This window comes from Lissotriton vulgaris, chromosome 1_2 (genome assembly GCF_964263255.1).
Source record: "Lissotriton vulgaris chromosome 1_2, aLisVul1.2, whole genome shotgun sequence".
NCBI lineage: Eukaryota > Metazoa > Chordata > Amphibia > Caudata > Salamandridae > Lissotriton > Lissotriton vulgaris.
This window is the reverse complement of record NC_141686.1, coordinates 264,947,535-264,970,553: the sequence shown is the minus strand read 5'-3', so window position 1 is coordinate 264,970,553 and position 23,019 is coordinate 264,947,535. Positions and strand designations below refer to the sequence as shown.

Genomic DNA, 23,019 nt, shown 5'->3' with positions numbered 1-23,019 from the left:
AGAGAGGGAAGGCTCTTCTTAGCAGACGTAGCATATGGAAGCAGGACGAAGTGGTGGCCAAAATGTGTTCTTTCATAGAAAGAGATTGGTCTAAGCAGACTCCAAGGTTTTTTACTACCAATTTGAGTGAAGGGCTTAGCTGGCCACCATTCCGTAGCCCAGAGAAGTTGAGCTTGTCCCAATAGCATAATTTCTGTTTTTGTAGGGTTGAGCTGCAATCGATTTTTCAGTATCCAGGTGACTATGGCCTTCATCCCACATATTGGAGCCAAAAGAGAAAAGTAGCTGCCTGTTGTCAGCATATGAAATAATCTCAAACCCAAAACCTCTGACTATCTTAGCAAGGGGGGATGGGGGCATATAAATATTAAAGAGCATAGGGCTCAGACAGGAGCACACGGGGTACTCCATAGTCTTGTGGCATTGTTCTAGACTTGTAGGGGCCAAGGAGGATCATGCCTGTTCAGACCCCTAATACTGACTTCACCGTCCTTACTGATGCTTTCAGGAGTCTTGCTCATCTCCAAGCTTTGTGATCAAGTTGGAAACCTATTTTACTGCTGGAATCTGCCAGCACTCCAACTGATTCCCTACTCACAGGCTCAAGAAAATTTACCATATTGCAAGTCTCCACATCCTCCCCAAGGCACTCTGAGACCACCAGAGGGAGGGCGGTTAATAACACTATACAAAAGCCCAACTAAAATTGAATAATAATAATGTCTAGGGTAAACGTTGATATCCCTGAGAACTCATGTTATTCTGCTCCACTGTTGACTAGTTAAGTTTCACATTGAATGCCTTGGCAGTGCCAGGCAGAATGCTGTAGCGTATCAGATTGCCTATGGTACTTTAGACCTCTTCTCTAGTGTTACAGTGGGCTGGATCCAATTTATCTGGCTGACAATCTACAAAAACAGCCTCCAAAATCAAGTTTCCAAAACACACCCAGCTTAAAATGAGTTGGCCTTCAACCCTAGCAAAATGTATGCTTTTATGGTGCAAACAGTCCAGTGGCCGAAAGCCTTGAAGCCTAGTTCACATGGTGCTACTGTGTACCCTACCAAGTGGCATGCTGGACGCAATCCTGGATTGTCCTGTTAGGGGTTAAATTGGTACCAACGTTGGAACTACGACTGATGGTACCAACTTAGCATCCAAAAGCGCATCCACTAGGTTACAAAAAACCTCAAAGACCTTTATCTTTGACCTGGCTAGTGCCAACTATCAAGATTTTAGGTTTGTACAGTCACCCACTGTCCCAGCAGATCACTGGTTGAAAGTGGCAGGATTAGGGTTCAATCCCAATTTCAAAATAGGTCATAACTGGATCTGTCAGAGATGATTCATATGGTTCCACATTCTTGGTAATATTCTCCGCTCAGAGAGGCACTAGGGCACCAAGGTCCTTCTTGCACAGAAGAGGTTCGGTTTGTTCTTCACAGAACTGATGTTGGAACAATTTTCAGAATGGTTGGGCTGCCATCAATGTTACATCACTGAACTCATAGCGATTTTAAAAAATCAAGCATCACAAAATGAACAAATGTCACAAATGAGCCACGCCCATTCAGCAAGAGCAGTAAGGGTGTACTGTGTAGCTGGGGTTGCATTGCGGAGCGCACTGTTATATAATTAAATATATTACTAAAGCATGATGTGGCAGCATACTGTCATTTATAGACCGCACATTTTACATTGAAAGGACCACAAAGTTTGGACAAACATACAATTTTACTGATAAAACTATACAGTGTACATATAGAATATGTGGACACTGGTTTTCTGCGAATATTTGTCGTTTGAACATCACCAAGTAAAGTGATTTGATTTGTTTTCACCCTAGTGAAATCGTGGTTTCCATCACACTTCAGAATAGGTAAAAAGTGCTTCAATTGTGCTTTCCTAACTTATTGGTTATTATGACATTTTTGTACAGTTCATTTATAGGTATTTCCTTCTTATTGTGTGTTAGAAGAAAACAACTTCCTACCGCCTTTCCTTTCACACCAGCAAGATTGGCACATAGTTTGCTTTACAAGTTTGCAGAATGAGAAAGGAAAGTAAATACCAGTTTCCATGTTGAAAAAATAAGCAACACTTTGTCAGAAGATTAGACTGACATTTGCCTTTGAAAGACCCGCCAACGGGACAAGATAAAAACAAAAATTGAAGGTAATCTTGAATGATAATTCACCTTCGAAACTCCAGCATGGTTGTTTTGGGGGGCTGTAGCACCCCACACTCCTACTTCCAGTGCCAATTCTCCCGGTATTCATATGTTTTTGTTGTTGTAGCTCACTTTTATGTTCAAGATGGTGTTTGTATGCCAGATGCAGCTGATGAAGCTCTTGCCAGATCCCCACATATAAGTGACCAGCATTATGGTTAATGAGTACCTTTATCTTTTCACTGTAAACTAGCCTAAAGTACAAATCAAATGTGTGTATGCATGTGTGTATATATATATATATATATATATATATATATATATGTAATATGTGCTTCCGACTCCTGCTGCGATGTAAACACAGGTGGGGATCAGTTCTTAACTATGTATTTTATTCACTTCGTCAAGTATGGCATAACACGTTTCGGCGGACGTAGTTGCCTTGCTCACATACAAACACTTATTTCTACATTATGTCTAAAGCTCATCTACCTCAATATTTGGTGCACTGAATAGTGCCTACCTGTCTTGCATTCCAAGTTAGGGCTTAGCTCTGCCCCTATTCCAGCACATCACAAGAGTCACAGATGGCTCACACAACACTGGTTCAGGTACACCAAACTAGAGAGACCTCTAGAAGGAATTATCTAATGGGATCTAGGTCCCAAAGAGAGGACATGAGCACTTTCCAGCTGACTCACCCATGCCTAGACCACAGCGGAGTTCATGGCTGGACACTCATTTGAAAGGCTACGTTTTAGTTTGTAAAGGTGTACTACAGTTGTCCTCTTGACATGACACTATCTTATATCAATCAATCAGAGTACTTGTAAGGCGCGCTACTTACCCATGAGGGTTTCAAGGCGCTGAGGGGAGGGAGTGCCGCTACTGCTCGAAGAGCCAGGTCTTGAGGAGTCTTCTGAAGGGGAGTAGGTCTTGGGTCTGCCGAAGGTGGGTAGGGAGGGTGTTCCAGGTCTTGGCGGCGAGGTAGGAGAAAGATCTGCTGCCGGAAGGTGTTCGTTGGATGCGGGGAGCAACGGTGAGGGCGAGGCTGGCGGAGCGGAGCTGGCGGGTGGGGGTGTAGAAGCTAAGTCTGCTGTTCAGGTAGGCTGGTCCGGCTTTGTGGAGTGCTTTGTGTGCGTGGGTGAGGAGCTTGAAGGTGATCCTCTTGTCGATGGGGAGCCAGTGTAGGTCTCAGGTGGCGGACGTTGACAATCAGTCTGGCACAGGCGTTTTGGATGCTTTGTAGTCGTCGTAGGTGTTTGGCTGGGATTGCTGCATAGAGTGCCTTTCCGTAGTCCAGTCTGCTGCTGACGAGGGCCTGTGTCACCGTTCTTCTTGTTTCAGTCGGGATCCACTTGTAGATCCTGCAGAGCATGCGGAGGGTGTTGTAGCAGGAGGAGGAGAAGGCGTTGACCTGTTTTGACATGGAGATGAAGGAGTCAAGGATGAATCCTAGGTTGCGTGCATGGTCGTTGGGTGTCGGTGCTGTTCCCAGTTTGGTCGGGCACCAGGAGTCGTCCCAGGCTGAGGAGGTGGGTCTGAGGATGAGTACCTCTGTCTTGTATATAGATTTTCCTTTCATTCGGTCTTTGTCTTAGTTAGCAGGAAACTCGTGATTTGAATATTGAGTTGGGTGCCAGTAACTATCATACTCAAATACTTGTTACAATGATCGAATTAGGGGCTAGCGAAATGTTGTTGGTTGCAGTTCAAAAAGAGTTCAATAATGGGAAGACTTGGCTGAAAGAACCTTACGAGTGGTATTGGTGATGGCTTTGTATATGATTTGATGAAGTCACACTTGAACATTATATTAATGTGAAGATGGGGGGGGGTGGAGAACCTGTGAAGGTCTTGGAGCGTAAACATTACTCAGTTAAATTTTTTAACTCCTTTGATGAGGTGAGCTATTGGATGGAGGATTCTTTTCAGGGGTGCAAGTGTGCATCTGTAATTCTGACGAGGAGAATATTGCTGCCATCATCAGTGAGATAGGACTGCGGCTAGTACAGCCATTAGAATTCAGCTCCTGGCAGGAAAGGTTTCACTCTGCAAAGTTTTAAAAGTGAATGCCATGCAGTCTTGGTTTTGATTGCTGTTTGTGTTGTCAATATGGAAGCAAAGGGATTTGTTTGCTACTGATAAGTTGAGGGATGACTGTTTCAGATTCATCATGACTAACCACCTTTTGGCCTGAATTTTACTGCCATTAGCCATAGGGGCAAACTTTGTTGTGTTTAGATTCAGTTTCAGTTACAAGTTTGACATCCAGGCTTGGATTGGTGCTCGACAGGCCTTCAGCTGCATGACTTCATGTTATCCTTTGGTATGGCTGGGATGTATCCTTCACATTTGGGGATGAATATGTCCAGATCTGTGAGTAGGACTCCAAGTAGGTCCATATACAGAAAGGATAGATCCTATGAGGGTGCGTAGCTTATTGTGATGGGTTCCAATCTGTTTGGTCCTACAAGGACTTGCTGAGCTCTGTTCTTCAGATATGAATCGCACCATAGTGGCACAGTGCCTTTGAAACTTGCTCTGTTTTATGGGATGTTTAGTAGTGACTAGTAGTGAACTCTGCTGAGAGCTGCAGAGTGGACAAGTAGGATGAGAAGAAAAAGGTCATAGTTGTTTGTTATCTCAGGGTGTTGGTCTATCGCTTTGTTGGTTGATATTTCTGTGTTGTATTAAAATCAGGCTGGTAGGTGTCTTGAAGGGGCCTGCCCATCATCGCTGGTGGACAGGCCAGTGGTTATTTATCTCAGGCGCATGGGTGTGTGCAACATACAAATTACGTCTCCCCTCTTCCCCTCACAACGTCAGATTACAGAACCCATAATAAAAGGGTGAACAGAAGCTGCAATATGTCAATATTTGGCTCCTAACCTTCTATTGGATTGTGTCCTGGGGTGCACTTGTTGGGTCCTCAAACACATATTGGAGTACAGGGGGAGTCGTCATGGTACCCCTACCACTCCCAGGACCAATGAGGCCTCTTCCATTGTGGAGTGCCACTCTGCCCTCCTTTGTCCATTGGTGAATGTCCCAAGCACAGGGTCCTACTGACCTGTAGGTCAATCATGCAGTGGCCACTGGCTGGTCTTACAGATCAGTCTGTGGGCCTTTTTTCATGGCTGTTTGTGGGCCTGTTTTTTGGTCTGCTGAGCTGGGTTTTACTGTTGATTTCCCTGATTTTAAAACAAACATTGCAGGTGGCAATCTCAAATCCATGCAGTCTTCCATACCTTTCAAATTAGTTACACAATATGTCTTTAAAAGTTCAAAACTGCCCCAATTTGTAAACATAGGTCATTTTTTAAGTCATTTATTTGACCATTAGAGGACACTTTTATTTCGGTGTACAGACCTGTTATCTGTACCAGACCGATCCTGCGCAAGCATTCTGTTTTCCCTACTGCAGAGGAGTGTATATACTATCAGTCATCTCCACTCTGGTGTACTGCTTGGTGGGAAGAGGACTAGACAGCTGATCTGTCTTCTCTACTGGGTTAAGTTCTGAATGGTTTGTGATCAGAATTTATAGAGCATACTAATGCTATTAGCTTGCCTTCTATGACCTGTTTCCAGGTTACAAAGCTTCCCTGCAAATTGGTGCATGAAGTGTCATGTGATCACTTGGTTTAGGTGTTGAATTTTGTTTCATCTCAAAGACTTGTGTGATGTGGAGAAGGGGCATTGATGTTTATTGGAGGTCGTCCATAAGTGTTCATGTTTGATGGAGTGGGACCAGCAAGAGTGTGACTTTAGCCTGGTGGCGGTATGGCTGGATTGGTTTACATTTACATCGGAATGCTTCTGTCGATGGGATATCAATTGCTTCGAGATATGAGGTAGTTTGTGAATGTGGTGTGATTTGCTTTGTGTTGGGGGGGTGGTCTGTGTGTGAGAGATACCATATCTACTATGTTCTTTTGTATTCGTGCAGCGTCGCAGGAAATTTTACAGTTGAAGGGTGATGTGTTGGACGACTGTAAGATATCCATATTGTGATGTGTATGTGAGATCTCGCATGTAATGTGTTTCAGTTGGTTTTGACCTTCAGTTGATTTGTGTATCTGTTGGCTCCAGCTTTGGGAAGGACGGGATAGTCATTGATATATTGTTTGTGCTTTGTTGGATCGACATGAGATGGCCTTTGTGGTATCCTATTTTAATGTGTGGCGTATCTTGATGGCGACTGTTGTTGGGATTTATTTACTCTGTGTCTGTCATGCACGAACTGATGTTTTCTGTGTATAGTAATCTACAGTGTGGGGACTATTTAATAATTTTAATTAATTATGAGAGAGAGTTTCGACTTTCCCATGTTAAACATGGACTAAGTCCCATTTACTCGTTGGCATCCCTTTCATGTGAGTAAAGAGCAGATGAGCATCACCTTGACTGCTAGAGTTTGTTGAATTCCATGGCTGCAGCTGTATAAAAAACCTTTTGACCTCTGCACAACTCCAGTCTAGATATTATTATTATTATTATTATTATTTATTTTTATAAAGCGCGATAGTCACCCGGAGGTATCCCAGCGCTGAGGAACCCTGAATTCACCAAATCAGCGGAGCAGGAAACTGAGATAGGAAGGAAGGAAGGATGAAGGATCAGAAGCAGGTGGGGGGGGGGGGTGCACAGGTTAGGGAAAGAGATGGGTTTTTAACAGCTTCCTGAAGCGCAGGTATTGAGGTTCAAGTCGTAAGTTAGGAGGGAGTGAATTCCAAAGGCGGGAGGCTTGTATCGAGAAACGTCTTCCTCCTGCTCGGGTTTTCCTGAATCTTGGGGTGTTGATAAGATTTTCTGCATTGGAACGGAGGGATCTAGAATTTCTGTAGGGGGTGACAAAATTACTGAGGACAGGAGGACCTTGGTTATGCAGTGTTTTGTGGACGAGACATAGGGCCTTAAATTTGACTCTCTCCCTTATGGGGAGCCAATGGAGGAGTTTGAGAGCGGGTTTAGCAGATGATCTGGCCGGGGTGTTTGTGATGATCCGGGCGGCCGTGTTCTGAATTCTCTGCAGTTTAGTAAGGGTCGCTTCGGGAGCGCCCAGGTAAATCACATTACTATAGTCCAGCCTCGATATTATGAGACCTTGGACTAATAGTTTTTGGGATTTAGGGGGGAGAAGGGGCAGGACTTTCCTCAGAGATTTTAAGAGACCAAAGCAGGTCCCTGCCACCTTCTTAGCTTGTGAAGTGAAAGAGAGATCGGAATCGATCCACACACCCAGACTTTTCACCTCTGTTTTTGGGTCAGGGGGCGGACCCAAACAAGCTGGCCAGCTGTCCAGGGGAAGTGAGGTTCCTTTCGGGCCAAGTATAAGGACCTCGGTTTTTGTCCCATTTAGTTTTAGGGCTGATCTGTTCATCCAACGATGGACCTGCGTAAGGCAGTTGAAGAGATCAGCTTTCTGTTGTTTGGGATGGGACAGAGACACCACTAGTTGTGTGTCGTCGGCATAGCTGACGACGCTCACTCCGAAAGGGGTGATAACCTCCTCCAATGTGGACATATAGATATTAAATAAAGTAGGGCTCAGGGAAGAGCCCTGAGGCACACCACATTGGAGGGGCATTTCGGAGGAGCGGGCGTTCTTTTCCCAAATCTGGTAAGACCGTTGGGCCAGAAAAGATGAAAGCCAGGATAGGGCTGTACCTTCCACTCCAACTCTAGCCAATCTTTCGATGAGGAGTTGGTGGTCTACGGTATCGAACGCCGCACTAAGGTCGAGGAGGATCACTGCCACTGATCCTCCCCCATCCAATAGTGCTCTGGCCTCCTCTACCGCAGCCAGAAGGGCGATGTCCGTGCCCTGTCCAGGTCGGAAGCCCGTCTGGGAGCTTTTTAATTTGTTATTGGCCTCTAGGAACTGCGAGAGTTTCCTGTTGACCAATTTTTCTGCGATCTTGCTCACTCCTGGCAGTAGGGAGATGGGCCTGTAATTAGCCAGGTTCTCGGGGTCGAGCGTAGGTTTCTTCAGTAGGGCTTTTACCACAGCCTTCTTCCAGCTTGAGGGTACAACTCCTTGTTGGAGTGAGGTGTTAATCAGATGGGTAAGGGAGGGGATGATGGTAGGGGCTACCTCTTTAAGGATGCGGAGAGGAGCAGGGTCACTAGGGGAACCGCTCTTCATGGAGTTGAACGTATTTCTCACCTCGTCTACCGTGACCTGGCCCCACGTGGACAGACAGGTGGAGGTGTGTGGGAAAGCGATTTCTTCCTCAGGAGTGGAGGGGGGGATAGATTCCAGAATTAGTCGGATTTTGTCGTGGAAGAAGTTGGCCAGTTGCTGGCATTTCTCCAGGTCGACTTTAGGATCGGAAGTGGGTCCTAGTCCTTGTCCTTGGGGTTTTGAAAGCTCTTTAAGGATGGCGTACGCTTCCTTACTAGAGCATCCTGCTTTCTCTATTCTCTCCTGAAAAACATGCTTTTGGTTTTATGAATAGCAGTTTTATAGGTCAGAAGAGAAATAGAGTAGATGTTCTTATTGGTTGTTGTTTTGTCGCGCCTCCAGGAGCGTTCGGTTTTTTTACACTCTTGACGCAGAGCTTTGAGCTCTGGGGTGTACCATAAAGCGGGGGGTATTCTTTTAGGTTGTTTGAAGGTGGTAGTTTTCGGGAGCAACGTATCCAGGGAGGAAGTGATCCAATCGCTGAATTGTTTGTCAGCTGTATTGGGGTCAGAGGAGAGCTCAGGGATGGACTCTGCAAGAGAGTCAGTCCATATCTCAGGTGATAGTTTGCGCCATTGTCGGTCGGTAACTTGGGTTTTAGGGATTGAGTAAGTGGGTGTGGGGATTTCCCAGGAAAAGGGGACCAGAAAGCCTATAGCCTAGGTTTCTTTGAGAAAAAAGTTCTGCAATGGGAGAGGTGTGGCACTCAGGGGGCTTGGAGTTATAAATTCAGTAATGCGTGTCATGGTGCTTGTGTGGTCCCAGTAGTAAATGCTGTCTGTTAAGGGGATCTGTGGACTAAAGTGACTATAGGGATAGCTGTGGTGGTAACCAAACTTTATAATTGTCAGTTTGGAAATGGAGTAGAACCATGCAAAGCGGATTATTGCTTTGTGTGAGAAACAACCTTCCACACAACTCCTGCAATTAAGTGGAAAGAACAGAGAATAAGGGGAAGACACACCATGGTGCGTACTGGAGGTATATCAGTCCTACAACCTCCTTTAGAGGAGTAAGGCAATGTTTCTAAATTTATTATCTGAATATGGGATGCCCCTAACTATAATACAATTGACAGGGTGCAAAGGTAAATGGTTCCAGTACTTAATTGTAGAGTCAGTGCTCTGTTCCTGGCATTTTAAATGAGACGTTGAGCATTGTCACAAATAAGAGTCTGGATGTTTCCTTACATTAAGATGTCCGTTTTGGCATTCCGCGTCATCTGCCACCCAGCACTCATAGAGACCGTTGCCTGACAAAATTTATTGCAGTGAGAAACTGGAGACCTCTGTTTGAATAGAATGAATCTCAGCACACAGTCTGTCTACGTCCGTATGAGATAAATGCAAAGCGCTATTGACAAAAAGTCCTGCAAATATCTAAATATTTGTATCCTTTAGTTTTGTTCGATTATCGACAGTTAGCCACAGCGAATTACGGAGAAGCGGCAAGCACCTCTGATATTGAGATTTAAGTGTAGCCTGGAGGAAAGCTTGAGGTATAGGTCAGGGATGTTCAATCATGAAGAGGTGTAGCGACATGCAAAAACCTTACAGGACAAAACACCTTAATTTGGGACTCAGGAGAACTAGAATTCTATGAACAAACTGTGTTGTTGTACATGACAGCCTATTATGTAGGTTGTGGCACAAATATAAAGCATTTTAAGAGATATATTCAGTATTTTGAGAATGAGAGATGACAGCTGGAGACAAAGAGTTATCTTATACGTTTTTGTGTAAAATGCTAAGCTGATGAATTGATGTGGCGGGAACCATTGTTGTCTCCTATTTCTGCATCCTTCCCAAGCTGCGGCTCTGTAAGAACATTTGGCTTAATTCTTTGTTAAAAGTACATCCTTTGCTGAACAGAGAGATGAGTTTATCACACAGTAGGGAGACTTGCTCTGTTGGATATATTTATGTAAGCAGGGCTCATCTTTTTAAAGATTTTAGATTGACTTAAAACTTAGGAACAGTGCTTAAGCTGTGCTCTTTACTGTTGTTGTAGACATGGCTGTGGGAGATGGGTTTGTCTTGTCCTGAACCACAGGTAAGTTTGTTAGAGAGGATGTTAGGCTAAAGCCGGGAAGCCTGGTGGCTGCTCCAAGATTCTGTAATGTCAAACTTGCTCTTATTTACCTTGTCCGTGTACTTTTCAGGCCCTCAAAAGGAAGCCCGACTTGTTTCTCTCTAACAGTCTGGACATCAAGGGCGTCTTTCAGTGTGGTGAGTATGGCAACAAGTGTGCTAGTAAAATGAGATTCAACTGTTTCTGACAACTGTGTTTGTAATGATTAACAGAGCCAACTTTCAATAAAAAGTCTTATAGATTCCTCAGTATACAAATGTGACTCTATTTAATCAGTGGGATTATTAAATTGAGCTGATATCGCCACTCAGTAGTCAATGAAAACACCAAGTTAACCTAGAGAATGTTACCCCATTAAAGTCATTGTGGCCATTGAGTTGTCCTTAAATGTATTAAAGTCAAAGTCGTCGACAAGTGGTCTGGGCCCCGCCGTACTCCGCAGAGGTGCCGCCTATGGACGTTGGAGTCCCACAAGGGTCGGTGCTTAGCCCGACCCTTTTTAACATCTTCATGACTCCACTGGCGGTACTTGCGGAGTCCATGGGTGCCCAGATCATATCATACGCTGACGACACCCAGCTTCTCTTCACCTGCAAGAAGGGCACGGAGTTTGACGGGGAGAGCATCCGTGGTTGCCTGGGGGCTGTCTTCGACTGGTTTCAGCGAAGCAGCCTCAAATGCAACCCTGATAAATCCGAGGTGCTTTTCTTCGGCTGTCAAGCAGATCCACCGTGGCAGGAATGGTGGCCGGTGTGTATGTCACCCCCTTCCTCCTCCTCTGTGGTTGCAAAAAACTTGGGGATCAAAATCGACAACACCCTTTCGCTGAAAACACAGATCACAGGTCTCTCCAACACCTGTTTTGGTCTGTTAAAAATGCTGCGAAAATTTCTTCCTCTGCTCCCTTTAGTCCACAGGAAGCTAACGGTACAGGCTTTGATTTGCTCCAGGATTGATTACTCAAATGTCCTCTACCTGGGTTTACCGGACTACCTCCTGCACCAACTTCAGGTAGTTCAAAACTCCGCAGCAAGGGCGATCTTTGGCCTACCTCGACAAGCTCGGGCTTCAGAGCTGCTTTCTTCCCTTCATTGGCTCCCAGTTAAGAAGCGGATTACTTTCAAGGCTCTCACTTTAGCCCACAAGGCACTCCATTTGGTTGGGGCCTCGTACATTCAGAAACGGCTTCTTTTCTATAAACCCACCAGATCTCTCCGATCTGAATGTCTTGGCCTGGCAATGGTTCCTCCCATTAGAAGGGTCAGGATAGGTGGTCGTTCCTTTACACATCTTGCCCCAAAACTATGGAACTCCTTGCCTGTGGATCTGCGCCATACTTCTAATCTGCTTGCCTTCAGAAAGGCCCTGAAAACCTGGCTTTACAAGCAGTAACTTGTTATGTTTGTGTTTTTTTCCATTTTCTTTCTCAGTTTGGGGTCAGAAAGCGCCGGGACACTCCCTGGAGTAGCCGTGCGCTATATAAGCAACCCCAATAACAAATAACAAATAACAAAGTTGCCATTGAGTTGACATTTTATATGACTCAGAGGAAGCTCTCAGTTCCAAACTTCCTGAAATGTTTCCTTTTCCTCCCTTGGGTTTACAAGCATTGGAAAGATATTTAGTATTAGCTTCTGACCATCTTCTCTTATGTCATGTGAATAACAAGGACGCCCTGACAAATTGCTAGTACAATTCCTAGGACAGGGTAATACACAATGAAAAAATAAATTCCTAGGCAACTTAATTATATCACTATGATTTCTGTATGTGATAATAATAAACTCAGTGTAACAACCAGAGTATAAGAAATACAAAGATGTAATATCGGTTATTCAATGCCCTATTGATATAATAGCAATTTTAAGTTAAAAACACAAATTTATTCGCATTTTAAAAGCATCATGATCTTAATTGTTTTATACATGGTTGACATAAATGGAATCTCAGTTAAAACACAAAATGTGGCAGAATAGTGAATCTTCTCGCGTTTCGGCGCAGAGTACGCCTTCGTCAGGAAATGCCACAATAACTATATGTATAAGCAACTGGCATTGGAATTGTTATTAATAATAACAATTCTGAAGAAGTCTGCTCAGTATTGTGTGAGCAGAGTATCTTCAAGATGTTCTTAACCAGAGTTTCCTACTTTTTGAATACAACTAATCAAAGCCATTTTAGAGATTTAACACCTTGGCTGCTTGAGATATTTGTTTGCTGTGCTGGATCATAATGGAAATGGGTGTCTTCATGACGAGCTGATCTCGTCATGATCACAGAAGAGGTTAATTTGCTCAATCAGTAGTGTTTTAACTTATGGTTAGTAAGTGTACATGTTACATATTTTTAACACATACCTTTAGAAATGTAATAATAATAATAATAGTCTTTCAAACATTTTCTCAACTGGAAATGATTTTCAGTTTCCTGCAGAGCTCACCACAACAAACTGGCAGGTACCTGGGAAAGAAAATTGTAAGTTGTGTCAAATAAACCAGGTACTAAATGGAAGACGGGAATCTGAGTTGACATCTGACTTGCTTATTATATCCTCAAATCCTCAACTTTCAACTTATTAAAGGTTTTGAAAAGCTCCCTCTCCATGCCTCAGTTCTGCATGCGTTAGTAGCCAGACTTCATCCGCAGTTTTCCACTCCAGGAGATGGTACTCGGACAACTCTAGAATCCGATGACTGCTGACATCTCAACAGTTATCAACTTCACAAGCACTTTAGCCCACAGTGTCTGAAAATGGGAACAATAGTGTACTATTAGGCTGCCATTTCTGCTTATATTTGATCTTTCAAGCAAGTCTTTCTGTATCTCCTCATCATGCACAGCTTTCTGAATACTTTCCATCTGCTCCATTTGGAGCTCTACCTTCAAATCTAAATTTACTTCGAACATTTCCCTATCAATTGTTTTGCATTCTTTATGCATGAGACATCGCTAACAAAACACTGTAATCCTGAGGGTGACTGCATCAGCTGAATTACATGTTGTCATTTGTCTGTATCTGAATGCGTTCATCAGTCGGCAGAGTAATTGAGGGGAAAAGTCTTCATCCTGACATGAGTAGTCATGCTTTCCCCTCCACATTAGCGCTGGGACACTTCTGTCGAAGTAACTATCACGCTCTATATGCTTCTCATCACTTTAATGTATGAGGGAGTTTTCATAGATTAGATCATAAAATAGCTTCTGCATTGAAAGATTTAGGGAAACAGGAGGATAAAGTTGCATTTGTGGGCTATGCAGGGGCAAAGCTATGAGAAAACAAACTGAGATGGGTTACTCTTGCCAAAAGGGAGTTAAAATCTGGCGAATGGAGATCATTGGCCCCCTCTACTTAATGAGAAACCGCATCTTTACCCCTTTTTAGGGATGTTCCAGTGAGAGCAATCTGTCCAAGTGGTACTTGGATCTCAGTTCACTTCCATAAAACATCAGTATTTTGATCTCTAGAATGTCCGAATCGGGGTTTGGCGAACCAATGAGATTGTGATACCCCTCCCCCACCTTCTGGAGTGATGCTGCTGTGGGAATGGTTCATATCAGGAATATTCCATAAGAGGTACCCATTTTAGAAGAATCGGGTATTATTCTTGTTGACATTCCCGTTTTTCAAATTTTTTATTAATGTGCAGGAAGACAAAAATAAAGCGAAAAACAGCAAAAGTTCATAAACGAGTACATAAGAAAGGTACATATTGAAAACCAATAAATTATAATTGCAAGAGACAAAGTAATTATGAGATAAAACACAGTAAAAAAGAAGTTCCCTTTGTAGAATTAAACCAAGGAAACTTAAGAATCATACAAAATTATAACAATGTAAAGTTTTTTAATCTAGAAAAGTACACCAAATTCTATTAAACTTAATCAGTGAACGTGTCCCCCTGAGATTTGCTAATGCTAACTCCATAGCGTATATTTCTGTTACTAAGCTCCACCACTTCCAAACCGTCGGTGGTTCTGGGTCTATCCAAGCCCTAGCCAGAGTAAGTTTAGCGCATGAAAATAGTATGGTAATTAGAGATGAATGTGGGGATAAAGAGGTGTTAAGGTCTAGTAGGACCGAAGCGGCCGTAATGTTGGGATACGAAATATTTTTTAATCTCAGTACGCTCAGTATATCGCCCCAAAAGTTCTTAAGTTTGGGACAGAAGTACAAAATATGAGCTAAATTAGCTGCTTCCAGCGAACACTTAGGGCATTTGGTGCGGCTACTAAAAGAGGGGTTAGAAGACCATTTGATGATTCTTTCCGGTGTGTAATATAACATGCATGTCGTTCTGTATTGTTGTAGCCGTAGGCTGGATGACCGTACAAGATTATCTATATTGGTAAGGGAATGCTTTATCTGGTTAGGAGTAATATTTAAGGTTAACTGGGTACTCCATTTTGCCGCCAGTTTATCACTGTCGTTAGTTCTAAAAAGACTGAGTATTTTATAAGATTCGCTAATAACTGATTTATTCTTCTTTGAATATAGGCATGTCCAGATATCGCAGTTGGAGATATTTTGTATCTTTTTATTGTTGATCAAATAGTTATGGATCTGCATGTATTTAAACCTAGAAGTTTCCGGTAGGTCATATAGCTGCTTAAGTGTATTAAATTCTAAAAACCCCTGCGAGCCGTATAGATCCTCCAGAGTCTTAATCCCAAAAGATGACCAGCTATTAATGATAGGATCTGTAAAGATAGCCGGAAGACCTGGGTTACCCCAAAGAGGAAGTTTTGGGTGATAGAAGTTTGTTTTGCAGAATTTTAGTATATTATTCCAAATCCTAACGATATCTCTGGCGGTCTTGAATTTTACCCTTTTGTAGTAGTTCGGATCGTTAATTCTGAAAAAAAAAAAGCAGAGAATCTTGTTTCAGCATAAAAGAGTGAAAAAAAAGAGTTCTGTCTCCGTGCAGTAGTGAGCGTATACGAGTAAAGAATGAGGACCAGAAATATAGTTTGAAATCTGGGACATTCAGTACTCCTTTATTTAAATCGTTTTTCATTATTTTTAGTGGCCTTCTGGCCCTTTTGTAGCCCCATATAAAGCTGCTCAGGAGCCCGTCTAGATGTTGGAAATATTTGTTATTTAATGCCAGCGGAATGGAGCGGAATAAGTATACAAATTTTGGTAGGACTTTCATTTTTATAAGGTTGATTCTACTAATCATATTTAAGGGCAGTTTGTTCCATTTTTTCAGAATAAGGGTGGTTTTTTTAGTCAAGTCATTGTAATTTATATTATTAATGTTTTGTAGTCTAGCTGTTAGTTTAACCCCTAGGTATGTGGCCTCTGTGCAAATCTCGGGTATAGGGACAGTTGGGGAGTAGTTCGACAGTACTTGCGTCTTCTGGGTGTTAAGCTTGTAGCCTGACACCTTCCCAAATTTCTCAGCCTCGAGGTAAATTCCTTTTAGTGCTTTGGCGACGTCCATAGAATATACGGCAATGTCGTCAGCGTAAGCTGTCATTTTCAACTCCTGTGAGCTGAAACTAAATGGAATAATCAAATTCTGTAAGTGGAGGGCAAGTAGAAAAGGTTCAAGTGAGAGGGCAAATAAAAGGGGAGAAAGAGGACAACCTTGCCGGGTCCCACGCATAATAGGGAATTCTGATGAGGTCAATCCCCCGTAACTGATGCAAGCAGTGGGTTTGTCATAAAGTGCCTTTATACCCTTCAAGAAGTTTCCCCCAATTCCCATTTTAGATAGTGCACACCAGAGATAAGTCCACCCCACTCGGTCAAAAGCCTTTTCGGCGTCTAGTAGTATCATGCCGAGTGGGATGGATTTAACCTCCGCGATGTCAAATGCTGTGATTGCCATGTTAACGTGCGCTGTTGTATCTCGCCCAGAAATAAAACCATGTTGTTGCGGGTTGACAATTTTGGGCATAAATGGGGCTAATCTATTTGCCATGATTTTGGCGAATATTTTTGCGTCAGTATTTATCAGAGAGATGGGTCGGTATGACCCTCTCTCTTCCTTAGGTTTCCCTTTCTTTAAAAAAAAAATTATTTTTGTCCTGTTCCAGGATTTAGGAGCCACACCGTTTGGTCCAATCGATTGTATTACTTCCAATAATAACTGTTCTAATTCTAGGCTGCAAATTTTATAAAGTTCCAAAGGTATTGTGTCCTCTCCTGCCGCTTTCCCTGTTGGTAACGAGTTGATAGCGAGTTGTAGTTCATTCAGTAATATGGCATTAGAGAGTACACCCAAGCCTAAAAGGTTCCCTGTACTCAGTGGATGTTCTTCAACATATTCCTCAATTAGTTCTATATCGGCGGAATTTTCTGGGGTGTATACGTTTTGGTAATATTCAGCGAATTGATTGAGTATGTCTTGTGGCTGATTATATATTTTGTTCCCTTGTCCTCGGATTTTAGAAATTAGAGTATCTGCTCTGTCTTCTGCTACTTTGTAGGCTAGGACTTTACCGATTTTTGTCTCCACCCTCGTATTGAGCTATTTTAAATTTGTGGATCCTAGCACTGTTTTTCCTAATAAAGTTGGTTTTGACGTTCGTTTTCAATGTGTTAAGTTTTAGGTTAATTTCCATAGCTGCTGTGGGATTATGCTGTAGTGCTTTGAGGAGTGAATCTTCCAGTTTGGTAATACTATCTAGTAATGTGAGCTTATGTTGCTTCTGTTCTGCATTTTGCCTAAAAACATAGGCTTGAGTGAACCCTCTAATACTTGCCTTGCAAGAGTCCCATACCATGCAGCACCCAGTTGTGTTTCTATTAATGGTTATAAATTCATTGAGATGAGTTTTGAGTTGCGTCACAAAGTTTGAATCTGAGAGTAAGTGTCTTGGGAAAGAAAAAGGCCTGGGTGGTGTCCGCATGCTTCGTTTATCGAATGTTATTATGAGTGCGTTGTGGTCAGATGTTATCCGGGGGGTAAGAATCATAGAGCTGACCTGTAATAATTTATCGTTAATTAAAGCCAGATCTATTCTAGTGCACGTCTTGTGGGGTGCAGAATAGTATGTAAAGCCAGGCACTGATGGGTGCAAGTATCTCCAAGCATCTTTAATATTATGTATCCGACATATATCTATTATGGACGATCTGATTTTGTGCATCCTTTGATGAGCATTCGGCTTAGTAGTGTCAATTTTGTAGTCCATAATGCAATTAAAATCCCCCATTATGATGATTTTCCCCTCCCAGCCCAAAAGTTTCACATTTAATTCATCGAAGGGTTTTGGATCATCTACATTTGGGCCGTAGACTACGCATAGAACGTACTTAGTATTAGCATATTTAATTTGCACTATGGCCCATCTGCCATCCTTATCATGGGCAGTTTGAAGTACATCTGCCCTAAGTCGTTTATCCTTAAGGATGGCCACTCCTCTTGTAGGATTCTCAAAAGTGGAACAAACCAAAACCTCATACCCCAATTGACTTAAAATTTTCCTGTCTTTTCATATGATATGGGTTTCTGATAAGAAGCAAAAATGGGGATTATGTAATTTCAATTCCTCTGATACTAAGGATCTTTTGTTTTTACTATTAAGTCCTGCCACGTTCCAAGCTAGACATTTAATTAAATGCATTTAACTGTCAGTTGATATACTGCACCCCTTTTCATGTGTCCGAATAATAAAGCTTGTGTTCTTGAGTCTTTAAATTGTGAACTTTATCAAATAGTTTCCCCTTGTCTTCCTGCACACAAATTTTACTAAAGTGCCCCCCCCCCCAACTCCTCTTGCCCCCATCTTGCGGAGAAACAGTCCCCCCCCCCCTGGCTCTCGCCCCAGCCGGGGAAGAACCACCCCCCAGTGAATGCTGCTGGTAGTGGGCAGCACGTGTGGTAACACACCCTGTGTCACTCTCACCCCCCTCTCCACCCTCCTAAAGAAAATTTCATTATACGTGCTAAAAAAGTGTCGTAAGTCTCTTTCCCTTGTCTTTCCTCATTTTCAAATTCCCCCCCCCCCACCCTGGCTTCGTGGTTTATAGAATTGTGCCCCCCCAACTTCCATTAGTTAGCTTAGTTAGCTTAGTTAGGCAGTCTCGTTCTAATATTCTGTTCTGATGTTCTGAAATCAGTCTTCATTCTGATGTTAAATTATTTCTTTGCCTCGCTCTGGCTAGGAATAATGCTGGAAAGATAATTCTCTGCTTCCTTAACATCATTAAAAGTATGAGTTCGCCCATTTCTTATAACCTTTAGCCGAGCAGGTTCTTGGAGGAATACTTGCCCCCCATGGGCCTTAATTGGATCCATCAGTTTGCGAAACTGCCATCTCTTGTCCATGGTTTCTCTGCTGAGATCAGAGCGTGCAAAAAGCGATAACTCTCCTACAGCTACTGGGGAGTTGGGGCGAGCACTCTGTCAAACCGCTTGGCGTAAAAGAAAGTTACCAAAATAAATTAGAAAGGGACGCGGGAATTGGTATTCTCTATTTTTCTGAAACAGAGGTAAGCGATGAGCCCTTTGAATTTGCGTGTCCCAATCCCAATCCGACAAATCCGGAAAGGCCTTCTGAAGGACCCCTACAATGTAGGCTCTAGGGTCTGAGCCCTCTGATCTCTCGGGAATGCCAAAAAGTCTTAGGTTAGAGCGCCTTTGGCGATTCTCCAAATCCTCAACCTTTAGCCGTAGTAACTTCAGCTGGTCATCATGTTTTTCCATTGTTCCTACCATTTTGGTGCTTGTCTCCTCCACTTGTACCACCCGCTCCTGTAACTCAATAGTTTCTTGAGAGACCCCTCCAATTTTAGCACTGAGATCTTGTAGGACAGATTGCATCTTGCTATTGTCTTCTCTGAGTTGGAGAAAGTATTCCTGCGCTTCTGTCCGTTGATTACTCAATTGATTACTCAGAATCATGAGTATCTCATCTAGGGGGGAAATATTAGCTTCCGCACTTCTTGTGCCCGTTACAGGAGAAACTGGAGCGGAACCCAAGGATGTCACCATTATAGAAGAGGAGCTTGCTGTTGCCTGGGAGGGCGGTTGACTGGCTAATGGCAAATTATTAGCTTCATCTAATAATGTTATAATGTTAGCCTGCTCTTGAGGTTGGAGCTCTTCCAAATCGTCCCCCAAGGATATGATACTTTTCTCCGGGGAGATCGTGGTTGATAGAGGGTCAGTAGGGCTTCCACCTGATAGCCTCAATGTCATAGTTTTGACCAAGCCTTTTGCTACGATCCAGTTTCTAAGCGGGCTTTTCTCTAAGACATGCTTCTTCAGAGGCAGGTTATTGCTTATCTTTTGTTTAGGTCGTTTGGAAATAGCGCCAGCCTTGCTGCTTTTCTTTGCTTTTCTTTGCTTTTAATTTGCCTTTAATTTTATTCTTAAAAGCGCACCCCCCTGTTAATATATCCGCTGACCTACCCTCTTCTGTCTCTGATTCAGCCTCGTAGTCCTCATAGGAATCCAACTCAGCATCAACCGGGGTCAGCGTGCTTGCTGACATTCCTCTTTGCCATCCTGACGTCCAATTGATGAAGGTCTTATTTGTATTTTTATTGTTATTGTTTTGTTTTGTTTTTTACCTTTCAACTACTTCAAATCCAGGATGTGATGAGGCATGGTTGGAGGATTCTTCCATTAACTTACTTGAGTTCTTAGTTCTTAAGGAACAGATCTTTCCTCACTAAGGTCTTTGGCTTGAAAACCCAGATATCCCAGTGGGTGCTTCAAAATTCTATTGACTGTACGTTAGGAAGTGGCTAAGCATTTGCCACTAGGTTGTGAACAAACTCATTTACCATGTCACTTGCCTAGAGACCAACCCTACTTTTCCAAGTAATTTGTATAAATTGACACCTCCATGGCTTACTCTGCAGCAATTGATGCTCAAAAGAAATAAGTAGTAAAATTATTCTTTACATTTACAATCTACTTAAAAGCATGTATCTCTGTAGGAAGCTGGGTTTCTGTTGCAGTAACCCCCCCTTTTTTTGCAAGACTACTGATACACGTTGACTTGATGTGCCCTGGGACCCTGCCAATCAGGTTACCAGGGCCTGTTATCTTTCCCACAACTGTACCTTGAACCCCCAATTGACACCTCTCTGGCCACATGTCAGTCCTTTGTAAAAGGTACCAGGAGCACTGTGGCCAGGGAAGGCCTCCAAGGGTTGCAGCACTTATTGTGCCACCCTTAGGGACCCTGTACCTTGACACACACACTGCCATTACAGGCTGCGTGTTTTGGTGCAGAACTAAGTGAAGATTCAACATGGCACACATCCCTGCATGCCATGCCTACAACTCACTGCCCTGGCATAGGTCAGCCACCCCTCTAGCTGGGTGCACTATACCAGTGGTGAGGGTACAGGTGCATGAGACGAGACAGACTCTGAGCCTGCTGAGGATAAAGAAACTTGATGCCTAGAACTACCACTGCAACCCGACTGCTTGACTTACTTACCTTTTCTCTAGGAAATGTCCCAGTGTGATATCTAGGAAAATCACACTGAGTTGAAAAAGTAATCCATAAAGTATTCTGAACAGTAATTGAACAGTAATTTCCACTGTCTTGAGAGTATTTACAAACCTGTATCAAATGCATTTTAAATTAGCTTGCTTGTATTGTTTAACCTGCCTTGAAAAGTACCATTTACACTTACCTGTACCAGGCTTGCTTGGTTCTACAAAATAAATATAACTAAATAATATTTTTTATACAAACAAATTGGTCTGAGTTCAGTCTTTGAGTGTGTAACATCATTTGCTGCTTGAGTGTGTACAACAAATGCTTTACACTACCCTCTGATTAAGCTTACTGCTCTCCCACACTACCTCAATAGAGAGTAAGGTGCTAGCTACTTTTACCGCTGCCTATCTTTGGGGTTCCACTGGACTCTGTGCACACTATACCTCAATTTGGTATAGTATATACAGAGCCAGCTTACTCTGATTAATCTTCTTTCACCTTGTCAGGAAATCTGCAGCTTGCTGCAACCTTATTTCACAATGTATTAAAAAGCCATTTCAGCAAATGGCTTTATGCAACGTGAGCTTCTGATGGTTGCGTCTTTCTCCATATTCCTCCCATTTTTAATATCGCAGATGTAAGACTGAATCTGGCAACTTTTCAGTAGCTCTCTATGCTAGTAGATGGCGCTGGCTACACTTTGGCACCGGAAGTGACGCCACCATGTGACCGGAGCTATAAAGCACCCCACTCCCCCACCTGTGTCCTCATGTTAGATCTCTTTTTTTCTGCACCATTGACACAAATCCGGAGCTTTGCTCTCCTAAGGAAATCTCCAAACAACATGTTTATCTATTTAAGTAAATACATTATGGTGCAGTACAGGGATGTCACCCCGAAACGTTCAGCCTTCAAACCATGTAGGATCTGAAATAGATAAATGTCCATCACAAATCTACAGAACAACTGTCTCTGATGTTTCTGATAGGATCACAATGTGCCAATGCCATAATGGAGCGGGAAGCCAATCAGTTCATGGTAGAGGCTTGAGTCGACCATCAAGCTAAGCAGAAGTCACGTCCAAGGATGAGTAACATCTCTGGAGTTGTTGCTGTCATCCAAGTCATAGAAGAGAAAACACTAGAAGTGATGCTACGAGTAAGAGTGACACCGCTTTTTGAAGCGTAAGTCACCAAGACACTTCTCTACTCCTCCGGACTCTTCGTCAGAACCAGAGCTTGTTGATCACCCCCCAGAGGATCAGACACCAGCTGCTCCTTACAACTCCGCGTAGATCCGAGATCCGCTACCTCCTGTGGCGCTGTCACCCAGGCCCCAGCTTAGGTCCGCAATATCCCGAAGTCCCAGTCCCTGGAACAGACCTTGCCTTATTTTTTAATGCAATGTTTGATATGTTTCACAGAGCCATGGTCCTCTGGAGCTTCAGGCACATAGGACCTGTGGGTTACGCCTTTGGTGCAACGCCCCTGGCCTTTCTCAAATTTTTTCTCGCCTCTCCTCTGGCTGCCTTGAATATCTATGGTTCCAACTCCCACTCTGACGTCAGCCTCCATCTCGGGCCAGTGAAAGAGCCAACACCGTCACCCCTCAGCATTCATGTAAGCTCTTCACCATCTTCATCAGGTCAGCGTTCACCACAACCAACACCTTTGGCGTCACATTCGATGTCACTGGTGCCACAGCAGGCTCCGTCAGACCAGGGCTCTGTACCAAATCTATTGCCACTATGGAATGTATTGCTCCTACCCATAGGCCAAAAAGAGAGGCACAATGTTTATAGAGGAGGATCGCTATATCTTTGTCGAATCTGACCGCTTTGAGGAACCCATTCCAGACCGGGATGATGGTGACATACAGTCTTTTACTATGAACACAGAATTCGCTGCACTTAGAAATGCAAGTGGCCTTGACACTGCACTCGAGTTGGAACTATACCCCCAAACTGGCTTTGCACATCAGAGGTTCACTCTTACCACAGTTGATCTCCAACTCCTTTCCACAGAAACCGAAGCTAACTTGTTAACTGAGGTGGTACCCCCCTACGGCTCACACTGCAGATCCCTTATTGCCGCTAATGAACTCTTACTGAGCCCATTCTGGCTGTGTGGGAGAAGCCCATATCTTCTCCCTCCAT

General features: G+C 43.3%; 1 protein-coding gene across 1 annotated transcript in view; it reads left to right on the top strand.

The window, feature by feature from the left end:
- The window catches only part of IPO13 (importin 13), a 627,153-nt gene that overhangs the window by 527,370 nt on the left and 76,764 nt on the right, over nucleotides 1-23,019 (top strand). Inside the window, exon 16 of the mRNA XM_086953190.1 lies at nucleotides 10,522-10,588. Within this exon, the coding sequence (XP_086809316.1) occupies nucleotides 10,522-10,588 (67 nt within the window). The remainder of the gene's footprint in view (nucleotides 1-10,521; nucleotides 10,589-23,019) is intronic.